Source organism: Lactuca virosa, chromosome 5, assembly GCF_052849685.1.
Source record: "Lactuca virosa cultivar CGN04683 chromosome 5, Lactuca_virosa_CGN04683_v6, whole genome shotgun sequence".
NCBI lineage: Eukaryota > Viridiplantae > Streptophyta > Magnoliopsida > Asterales > Asteraceae > Lactuca > Lactuca virosa.
The window spans coordinates 323,410,548-323,422,324 of record NC_136430.1 but is presented as its reverse complement, the minus strand read 5'-3'; the positions used below and the strand labels follow the sequence as shown (position 1 = coordinate 323,422,324).

The 11,777-nt window shown below is 39.1% G+C and overlaps 1 protein-coding gene across 1 annotated transcript; it reads right to left on the bottom strand.

Moving 5' to 3' along the window:
- Positions 1-3,357: 3,357 nt before the first annotated feature.
- LOC145117538 (LOB domain-containing protein 38-like) lies at positions 3,358-4,402 on the bottom strand. Its single transcript, XM_079053830.1, has 2 exons — positions 4,067-4,402; positions 3,358-3,956 (listed from the first exon to the last, which is right to left on the bottom strand). Exons 1-2 carry the CDS (start codon positions 4,248-4,250, stop codon positions 3,514-3,516), a joined length of 627 nt encoding a protein of 208 aa, XP_078909956.1. The 5' UTR covers positions 4,251-4,402; the 3' UTR covers positions 3,358-3,513.
- Between the last annotated feature and the right edge of the window lie 7,375 nt (positions 4,403-11,777).

Genomic DNA, 11,777 nt, shown 5'->3' with positions numbered 1-11,777 from the left:
TGTAGGGTAACCTGCCTTGGAAAGAAACAATATTCTTTTATGCCTTTACCATAACCATGTAGATGCTTATCAATGTTGTACATTGTTGTAGTTGAACAATAGTTAATAAGGCTGGAGGGTGTGGTGTCACCGAAACCGCACTCCCTCCCCCGCCACATAAGCGACATGTCATTTTTTACCACTCAAGTGTGGTTTATTGCCACACCAAGGGAGTGGTGCCACACATTCTTTTTTTTTTTTGTGTTTTTTTTAACTATTTTAATTTAATAAAACTTCTTTTTTTTAACTATTTTAATTTAATAAAACTTCTAATTTAATAAAAAAACATAATTTTTCATTACTTGAAAATTAAAAAAAAAAACATTACATTGCATTACCAAAAAAAAATAAATAAATAAAAAAACACGAAAACCACACACATGACATTTAAATAATTCTAGAAACTTAAAAAACACAAATAAAATAACTAAAGCAAACTACATAAAGTCGTTCTCCGAGAACTCGTCTTCGGGGTCATCCGGTGGATCCAAATTAAGGTTAATGTTTTGAACCCCGTAAATGTGTTCCACCAAGTCATTGCGAAGATTGTGAAATGTTTCAGTGCAACGTATCTCTGCTCTCCTGTTTATATACTCTTCGCCACCAATTTCTATTGGCTGTGTCTCTGGTATGGTTTCTTCCTCGTCAAACGCACATATCGCTCTTCATTCGTCTTCAATAATCATGTTATGCAATATAAGACATGTATACATGATTTCTTGAAGTTTTTCCTCGCCTAAATAAGCTGCTGGTTTTTTCAATATGAACCACCGTTTCTTCAGAGCTCCAAAAGCACGCTCAACATCCTTCCTAGCTCTTTCTTGAGCTCTCTTGAATTTCTTTCGTCTAGAACCATGTGGAGCTGTAAACGATTTAACAAACACAGCATACTCAGGATAGATTCTATCGACCAGATAATAACCATACTTATATGGCGTTCCACGCACTTGAAAAGAAGAATCTGGTGCGGATCCATCGTATATGTTGTTAAATATTGGTGAACGATTAAGAACGTTGATGTCGTTAATCGAACCAGGAGAACCAAAAAAAACATGTCAAATCCACATATCTTGTGATGCAACTGCTTCAAGTATGACCGTTGGGTGACCATGATCACCTCGGGTAAATTGCCCATGATATGCTGTAGGGCAATTTTCCCATCCCCAATGGAGACAATCTAAGTTTCCTAGCATTCCAGGAAACCCATGCACACTAGCATGATGAGCTTGCAATTGCAGGATGTTATTACGTGTAGGCTTACGTAAATATTTTGGACCATAAAACTGAATCACAGTTTTGCAGAAAAAATGGAGACTGTCTCGTGCTATCCTAGCAAACATCCTAAAACTTTCGTCTAACGCATCAGGCGGAATGTCATATGCTAACTGACGAAGTGCGGCCGTGCATTTTTGTAAGGGAGTGAAACCGGGTGTACCTCTAGCATCGTAGCGTTGTTGGAAAAAACTGCACTCCCTCGTTACATCTTCAACTATACGTTCGAATAAACCTTTGAGCATTCTGAAGCGCCTACGAAAATAATACCCTTGATAAGTGGCATTCTCTGCAAAATAGTCTTACACCAAACGTTGGTTGGCTTCTTCACGATTTCTGCAAATATATCTTCGTGTTCTCCGTTGAGAACTTGCAGCTGCGTTGTTACATACAACGTTGTATGTTTGTTCCGCCATTTGAACACACGTAATAGCGGTATCAAAAATAGTCTGAAATTCTTCAGAAGATGAAGAAGATGACATTTTTGAAAGAGTGTTGATTTTTTTAAAAAAGTTTTTTGAGAGAGACAAGAGATTGTGTTGTGAAAAAAAAAATGATGTTAGATATGTATATATAAGAAAGAAAAAGCAAATATATATATATATATATATATATATATATATATATATATATATATATATATATTAAATACCCAACAACCGGCGATCCTCCCTTTTTTCCCTCAACCAATCAGAAAGCGCGGCACTTAAGGACCGCAGTGCGGCCAAGACCGCACCAGACCGCGGTCTGGGGGCGGTGTTCTTGGTCTACGTGGCACAAAGTGCGGTCTGGGACCGCACCCACACCCTTCAGCCTAACTAAGCAAGAAAATAGTAAATGAATTTCACCAATCAAACAAGGGTATTGGTAAATAAACCTCCAATGATTGGACATGCATGTGGGTGTGTGTAGGTGTGTGTGGGCCCCACATACACACAGATATCACATCATTAGTAGATCAAATAACTAAATTGCCTTGCTCTTTGGTCTCAACCTTCTTGGTTACCTTGATGGCACACACCAATAATTCAACAAAATGGCCACAACAATCCGATCTTGGATCAACTCACCCTTCAAACCATTCTTATGTTATTAAGTGAGACTAACATTGTGTTTGTTTTTATCTACGACTTGTTTGGAACTTCAAGTCATGAAGCCAAGATTAGTCTTGATTTATTCATGTATTTGTTTACCGTGTACATTGACTTACTCTCCCATTGTTTTTGTCTTATTTAAAGGTTATTTGATCCATATGCTTTTTTTATAATTTACTCAATATTTTTTCATCATACTAATCAATACGACTTACTCTTCCCTTGCTTGTCTCTTCTACATGCACTTGTTCTACATATGTCAAAGATCATCTATATGATTGATACATGATTATCCATATTTATCTCTCTCCTACCCCCATTATTATGTAATTCATAAGGTCTGTTTTTATTCATTCGGTATCTACCTTCCTCCTACTCCATTATAATGATATTCTCAAGTCTCTTGTTGGCGTATGTTGATTTAGATCTAATTATGTATTAATAAAAGAGATTATGCATTTATCTATCAACAAAAAGTATAATTAAATATAAAAAAATTGTTTATTTTGTATTTTAAAAGTGAAGAACCCAAATTTATGCCATTGCATATGAAATTTGGAATTTGTGAAAAAGGAATCACCAATCCAAGTTGGACATATGCAGCAACACACAACAGTTGGAAGGCACAAGGAAAGTAGACCCCACATGTTTGGTCAGATTGACTCACTTCCTTGTGTCTTCGCTTGCTGATGCTATATAACCATCCTTTAACAATTAGACCCACCACTAACCAATGGATATTGCAAAATTTGGGTCCCACCCACCATGATTTTTTTTATATCCTATATCTCACCCTCACACTAACTAAATTGGACATGCCCCCTCGCAGGATGCAAGAGCCAATTACAATCCACCAATTTCACTTTTTCCATCTTTACCCCCATCATCGACATTTTATCCCATTAATTTATTTTAAAAAAAAAAGATTTAACTAAAATACTACATGTCTACATGACATCTTAATTGATTTTTTGTTAATATTTTGCTGAAACATCTCATATTTGGTTCTCATTTCTTTTGCCGATCAAAAACAAACAAAAAAAGATAAAATTTAATTTATCAGAGGGAATATTAGCCTGTAGAACTGATAAGCGGTTAGCTGTCTCTTTCATAAGAAGAGTCTCAGAAGTTTTGTTTCACTGCAATCTGAACCCAAACCACTCTCTAACGTCGTCGTTTCAGATGCATCCGACGGCGACACTGCTCTCCGCTTTTCCGTCATCCACCGATGAGTATTTCTCCCGCTGCCGGAGTTTCTTAATCTCATGTCATCATCTAAACCTCCAACTCCAAGGTTGAGATCTTCTGGCCTCACTCTCGACACATCGAAGTTGCAGTTGATAGCTTCTGATGCATCGTCGTTTTCCGTCATCACGGGCGTAGATCCGACGGAAAATAGCTCCGGCATGGCTCGTATGCTTCCGCCTCTCAGCACTGTTTCCACCGCTGACTGGCACACGTGCCAGTTTCCGGTCCATAGCAGTCCAACAGCTCCGTTCACCGGATTCACCGTCCGACCACAGGCTTCGAACAATAAAGACTGAAATAAAGCTAAATCACAAAAACAAACATGATCAGGCTAATGAAAAATTGAAAAGCATTGTTGATCAACAACACATATGATCAGTGAAAATTGATGGCGATGATGGATTTATGTTTACCAGGCCGTTGAGACTCGGCGACGGAGGAGAGGAAGGACATGAGACCGGCGCGGCCGAAGAACTTAGCGACGAAGACGGTGGCGTTGGCTTGAGCTTGAGGGGTGCAGATCCCATGGAGACTATGTCTAAGAATGCAATTATCATTGCAACCTTTTCGAAGAACGCGACATCCATTACAACTCATGATAGATCAGTTTTGATCTCTCCTGATCATATAACTACTTTATATTCTTCAGATGATTTTCAGAAGGAATACTGATGAAAAGTGGGAAGAAGTATGTAGAAGACATGGGAAGAGGGAAGAGGACATATATAGAGTAAGAGAGAGAGAGAGAGACGAGGAAGTTTGGGAATTATTGGGTCGTTTGTTGGTGGATACAAATTGATATAAAAAATCATATCAAATTTAATAACATAAGATCAATTATATCCTCATTTTGCCAGACAAATCCCGACATGTAAACTCGTAAAACCTTCTTAATCCATAAATTTGTTGAATCAATCGATGAATATGGTGTTTGGGATTTCTAATTTAAATTTTTTTTTTGTAAACCTGTTTTATAAACTTATATGTTACTAAAACTCTTTAAAAATGTTTGTATTAATTTATATGGTGTTTGGGATTTCTAATTTAAAAATGTTTTTTTTTGTAAACCTGTTTTATAAACTTTTATGTTACTAAAACTCTTTAAAAATGTTTGTATTAATTTATATGGTATTGAAATGTACCGGAGATTCCACTAGAGTTGGTTTAAGGGATAATGACTTAAAATGTAATATATTTTTTGATTTGTACAAATTTAGTCACTGAGTTTTTTTCGTCCACATTATCCCTTCAACTTGTTAAACTGTACACATCCAATCCTTATGACCAATTACTCTAGGTTAGCCGAAAAACATGACTTAATATGGTAATAAATTTTCATTTTGTACACATTTAGTCCTTAATATTTTTGTACACATTTAGTCATTAATATTTTTTTGTTTCAAAATAAGTCATTTTTGTTTTTGTACTCATTTAGTACTTATGAAGGATTTCATTAAGTTTTTCTCACGACATCTTACGTGTTACAATCATTGATGATGTGTTTGGGGTTGTTGATGCTTATGTCCATCGTGATCTCGACTGCTTGGTTGTGTAGATCTTATGGTTTGGCTTAGGTCTTGTGTTCTGAACGATTTAAATGTGTACAAAAATATTAATGACTAAATGTGTACAAAATGAGAAATATATTACCCTATTAATTAATTTTTACCGGCTAACCTGGAGTAGTCGGTCATAAGGACTGAATGTGTACAGTTTAACAAGTTGAAGGGGTAAATGTGGACGAAAAAAAACTCAGTGACCAAATATGTACAAATCGAAAAATATATTACCCTTTTAAGTCATTATCCTTTGGTTTAATTTGTGCGCTTCGTTCTTATGTTTTATTTTTCATTGAGACTATCACATGTTCGTTCATATCGTCCATATGGTTTGACCCAATATGTACGTTTCGTCCCTATATTTTGTTTTTCACTTCAACCGTCCCTTATTATTTCCAAACTTGTGTGTTTCATCTACAAAATATTAAATGATTATATTGTCTTGATAAATATTTTTCTTATTGTTTGCCTTTATTATTTATCTATAGGGATGAGCAAAGGAACCGACCCGGCTAGAACCGGCCCGAACCAGACCCGGCCCGGGAACCGAAGTCGACCGAAATTAAGAACCGAACCGAACCGGACCGTCGGTTCTACCGGTCGGTTCCCAGTTCCTACTGGTTATTGTTGTGTCTTTAATGTTGGAACCGATCCTCGAGAAATAGCAACATACGGTTTTGGTTTTTTCCGGTTTCGGTTCCTACCGGTTCCCGGTTCTAAAAATTCACAAGAATATCGTCCCAGTTCGGGCCAGTGGCGGACGCAGAAGGTTTTAGTAGGGGTGACACTAAAAAAAATTTCGAAAAAATCCAAATTATTAGTGGCACTCGTATTTTAAGCTGGTGCACCTAATAGAAAAAACATAAAAAAATAAAAATTTACACTACGTGCCGGAATCGGAGCAGTGGCCGGGGACCCCCCGGGCACCACTAAGGTCTGCCACTGGTCCCGGCCCGATCAGTTCCAGCCGGTTCCCCGGTCCAAATGTTCATCCCTATTTATCTATATGTTTTATTGTTTATTTTTTTAGATAGACTGAAATCTTACCCCACACCTCCCCCCCCCTCCCTCTCCATGTAAAAAATGCGCCGACACCTGTAACACTCCAATTCAAGTATTACTCTTTAGACCCTTGAGAAGGAAAAGATGGCATAAAAGGTCCCTTAGTACACGGGGCGTACTTACTAAGGATGCATGATCGCGGAAGGTGGCCGAGTATGCAGGGCGTACGCATAGGTACGCGGGGCGTATGCGACAGAGGGCCAAAATCCTAATTCTCGGACTTGACACCTATTGAAACACCCTTAAGCCTCTTAGACCAAACCCTAGTCAGCCTCCATAGTCTTATTTCGCCCTTCTACACCAGAGATACCTTGTGAGAGTGTTTTTGAGCATAAGGAGTGTATTTGGTGGCCATTTTAGTGTCCATTCAAGAAGAAGGAGGTGCTAAGCAAGCTTGGAGTGGCATTGGATTTCAAGAACCTGCATCTAGTTCACCTTGAAGATCTTCTGGAGGTATAAAGCTTTGATTTTGCCGTCTTATTCATTAGATCTAGCTAGGGTTTTCTATTTTGTCCCTTTAGTTGGTTTTGGACCTTCTCTTGAGAGTTGAGCAACTCCAGAGGCTGAAATGGTTAGATCTGAACCTTGTGAGCATGCTAGATGCATAACGATGCTAGCTTGAAGAGTATCTAGACTCCATGCATGAGTATGAAGCTTTCTATGAAGTCCTAATGTGAAGAATGAAGTTTTTAAGTCCTATATAGCATGCAAGGGCTTAAAGTTGCCAACTTTATGCCCTAGGACGTCTTAATCTGATGGGTTTGAGCCAATAAAACATCTTATGTGCTCATACAAACCCTAATGGTTGGATCTAGGTTTCACTAATTGTACATGCAATCATCCAAGACTTATAAACCCTAGATCTAATGGTAATAATTCGAAATTACAAGAAACAAATCAGATCTAGAATATTACCTCTTGTTTGCTTGCTTGAATCTTCTTGTCTTTGATGCTTAGAGTCACAAGTGTCACTCCTCTAATGGCTTACAAACACCAACTAGCAAGAGGTTAGTATATGAAAGAGGAAGGAGGCACACAAAATCGGCTCTAGGGTTCTTAGAATCAAGTGGCCGAAAATTGCATGCATAGGGTCCTATTTATACTGTGGGCAGCTGGGGTTTCAGCCACAACCCTAATAGACAGCTTAAACCCTAAGCAGCCCATGGAACCTTCTGGAATCCAGGCCATGGACGAAAATATGATGGGCTCCCATCATAATTTCGTTCACCCCTTTAATCCATTAGGTTTCCCAGCCCAAAATACAACTATCACACATTTGACAGTTTAAGTCCCCTTTATTCAATTAATCTCTTTTAGTCACCAAATTAATTCTTAATTAATTTATGACTAATATTAATTAAATAATATTATTACTCCTTTAATATATTATTCTTAAAATATATTAATAAACCATAATATCTTCTCTCTCTCCATAAATCACCCTGTCAAGTTGCTACGGTGAAGGCAACCCAAAAGGACCATGCACAACCGGGTCAAGTACTTACCAAATATAGTTACGGGCTTAGACACTAATCCAACAGTCTCCCACTTGGATAAGTCTAGTAACTACAAATGCAAGCACAATCTGATTAGCAATCGTAGCTCTCAAAGACGCTGTCGAACTCTGATCTTATCAGTAACCTGTCCTTTAGATAAGGGAACATATAATCCTCTGTTCTAGATATCGTGCGGACAATTACATGGAACATAGTCATACTTATTGTCCAGCAGTTAGTTTCTCGATCTCTGATTCATTTGACATAGAACTTAATTGAACACATCAATTCAGTCCTGACCGGGCCCGACACATAAGTCAAATCAAAATCATCGAGGGGCTCTGATATTGCTTTTACCCTCTTAGGATAAAAGGAACAGATAAACTTCGACTTATATGCATTTACTATCCACTAATCAAATCATACACAACAATCCGTTTTATAACATCAAGTTACTGATGCGTTTACGCATTATCAATGCACAACCAATTAGCAAACAATAAACCATATATCTAGGTTTTAAGACCATATGATATTATCGTCTTGCGATCACTCATGATAAATTCCATGAAGTGATTCCAACAAGCGTGGGTTTATTCCAATGCTCAAAACTTGTTTATAAGCACGCATGAACGTTGTAGCAAACTTTTGCTATATCTAACACACTTTAGACAATCTACACACCAATTCACGACAGTCTTCATTCATACCTACTTCCAACATATGAACGACTGTGGACGGTTTGAATAATCTTGTTATTCAGGAAGTCAAAACATGCAAAATGAAACAATAGGTAAATGATTAACATAAGACAATAACATTACTAATAAATAATACTCTTTTATTTAATCATCGAATGTTAATTACAATTTATCTATTACACATTTCTAAACTATCTAATCTAAACTAATATCGTCCTTCAGCCCGATGCTCCTAGCGTGCTGCAAGTGCTTAACCCTGCTCAGTCCCTTCGTAAGCGGATCTGCTGGATTATCCTCTGACGATACCCTCTTCACTACGAGGAGTCCTTCTTCAACCCGATGTCGAATAAAGTGATATTTTATGTCGATATGTCGAGATCTGCCATGATCCCTCGGTTCCTTGGTCAAGGCAACCGCTCCTTCATTATCACAGAAAATTTCCATGGGCTCCTTTATGGCTGGCACAACTCCAAGGTCTCCAATGAAGTTCTTCAACCATATTGCCTCTTTTGACGCTTCGCTCGCTGCAATGTACTCTGATTCGCATGTTGAATCAGCTACGGTCTCTTGCTTGGAACTTTTCCAAGTCACTGCTCCTCCATTTAGGGTAAAGACCCAGCCCGACTGCGAACGGTAGTTGTCCCTGTCGGTCTGAAAATTGGCATCACTATACCCTCGCACCTTTAAGTCATCACTCCCACCGAGGACTAGAAACCATTCCTTGGTCCTCTGAAGGTACTTAAGAATATTCTTGACTGCGGTCCAATGTGCTTTGCCAGGGTTCCCTTGATATCTGCTGACCATGCTCAAAGCGAAGGCCACATCAGGGCGAGTACAAGTCATAGCATACATGATCGAGCCAACTGCGGAAGTGTATGGTACTCGACTCATTTATGCTATCTCGACTTCGGTACTCAGACTTTGAGTCTTACTCAACTTGGCATTACTTTGGATCGGTAACTCCCCCTTCTTTGAATTCTCCATACTAAAACGTTTTAGTACCTTATCCAAGTAAGTATTCTGACTAAGTCCTATTAGTCTCTTACTTCTGTTTCTCACTATCCTTATTCCCAAAATATAAGCAGCTTCTCTGAGGTCCTTCATAGCGAAGCACTTCCCGAGCCAGGACTTAACCTCCTGCAGTATCGGGATGTCGTTTCCTATGAGTAGTATGTCATCGACATACAATACGAGGAAGCTTACTATACTCCCACTGGCTTTGACATATACACATGATTCATCCTCGCTTCGCAGAAAACCAAACTCTTTGACCTTTTCATCAAAACAAAGATTCCATTTGCAAGACGCTTGCTTAAGTCCATAAATGGACTTCTCAAGCTTACACACTCTATTGGGATGCTTCGCATTGACAAAACCCTCTGGATGAGCCATGTAAACATCCTTATCCAACTTCCCATTAAGGAAAGCGGTTTTGACATCCATTTGCCATATTTCATAGTCATGAAATGCAGCAATGGCCAGCATCACCCTGATAGACTTTATCTTCGCAACTGGTGAGAAGGTTTCATCGTAGTCAACTCCAGGAGTTTGAGTGAAACCCTTCACAACCAATCGCGCCTTATAAGTGTGCACTTTTCCATCTATGTCGGTCTTCTTCTTGAAGATCCACTTGCACCCGACTGTCTTACGACCTGGTACATGGTCAACCAAATTCCAAACTTGGTTGTCATACATGGACTGAATCTCGTTGTCCATATCCTCTTTCCATTTCGCAGACTCCGGGCCTGCCATGGCTTCCTTATAACTGTTAGGTTCGTCCAGATTCACCAGTGTACTAATGAACATATCCCCTTCTGTAGTAATATGAAAACCATAAAACTGGGGTGGAACACTAACCCTTTCGGAACGTCTAAGAGGTAAGGACTCGTCAATTGGTTCAACCGGAGTCTCCTCCTCGGGTTGAGAGCCAGTGTTAGAGGTTCCTTCATCGCTCGACTCTTGAAACTCTTCAAGATCGATTTGCCTCCCACTGTCTCCTTGGCTTATGAGTTCTCGCTCTCGGAAAACCCCTCTCCTCGCAACGAAGACAACATTGTCACTCGGTCTGTAGAAGAGATATCCAAAGGTTTTATGCGGGTAGCCGATGAAAATACATCACTCACTACGAGGTTCGAGCTTTTCGTGAGTCTCTCGTCTTACGAAAGCCTCGCAACCCCAAACCTTGATATGTGTCAACGAGGGAGCCTTCCCTGTCCACATTTCGTGAGGTGTTTTGGCAACCTTCTTCGTAGGGACTAAGTTAAGGATATGGGCGGCAGTCTCTAAGGCATACCCCCAGAATGAGATAGGTAGTGAAGCATGACTCATCATGGAACGAACCATGTCTATCAAGGTTCAATTACGCCTCTCAGCTACACCATTTAACTGCGGTGTCCTAGGTGGCGTCAATTGCTAAACTATTCCGCATTCCTTGAGGTAGTCGTGGAATTCAAGACTTAGGTACTCTCCACCTCGATCGGATTGAAGCATCTTGATTTTCCTGCCCAACTGATTCTCCACTTCTTGTTTAAACTCTTTGAACTTTTCAAAGGTTTCTGACTTGTGCTTGATTAAGTAGATATACCCATATCTGCTATAATCGTGTGTGAAAGTCACATAGAAGCGGTTCGCATCCCTTGTGGCGGATCTAAAGGGTCCACATACATCTATATGTATTAGATCCAATAAACCCTCACCCCTCGCACAAGTGCCAGTGAAGGGTGACTTGGTCATCTTTCCAAGTAAACAAGACTCGTACACATCATCATCCCTATGGTCGAATGACTCCAAACACTCCATCCTTTTGGAGTTGGGCTATGCGTTTCTTGTTGACATGTCCAAGACGACAATGCCACAAGCACGCTTTATCCATACTATTGGAAGAATCCACACACAACACATCATTTCCTAAGTTATCTACAACCATTACAGTCTCATATATTCCATTACAAGGCAATGCTTCAAAATATAAAACATTATTAAGATAAGCATAAATAGAACCCTTTTCATTATCAAATGAATATCTAAAACATTGTCTATATAAACCATGAAATGAAATGATGTTTCTTGACATATCTGGCGAATAGCAACAATTGTTTAAATCTAAATTTAATCCATTACTAAGCACTAAGGAATAAACTCCAATCTTGGTGACAGGCGACGACCATCTGTTTCCCATGATCAGATTCATCCTTCCATGCTCCACATCCCTATTTCTTCTTAGTCCCTGCAAATCAGAACATATGTGAAAACCACATCCTGTATCAAGAACCCAAGAAGTAGCATGTGATAAACCATTAGATTTAA

Excerpts from the sequence above, each read along its gene's own strand:
- LOC145117538 (XM_079053830.1), bottom strand. The coding sequence starts at position 4,250 with ATGAGTTGTAATGGATGTCGCGTTCTTCGAAAAGGTTGCAATGATAAT. Across the intron at positions 3,957-4,066 it reads CGCCGAGTCTCAACGGCCTG|CTTTATTTCAGTCTTTATTG; the intron begins GTAAACATAAAT and ends TTTGTGATTTAG.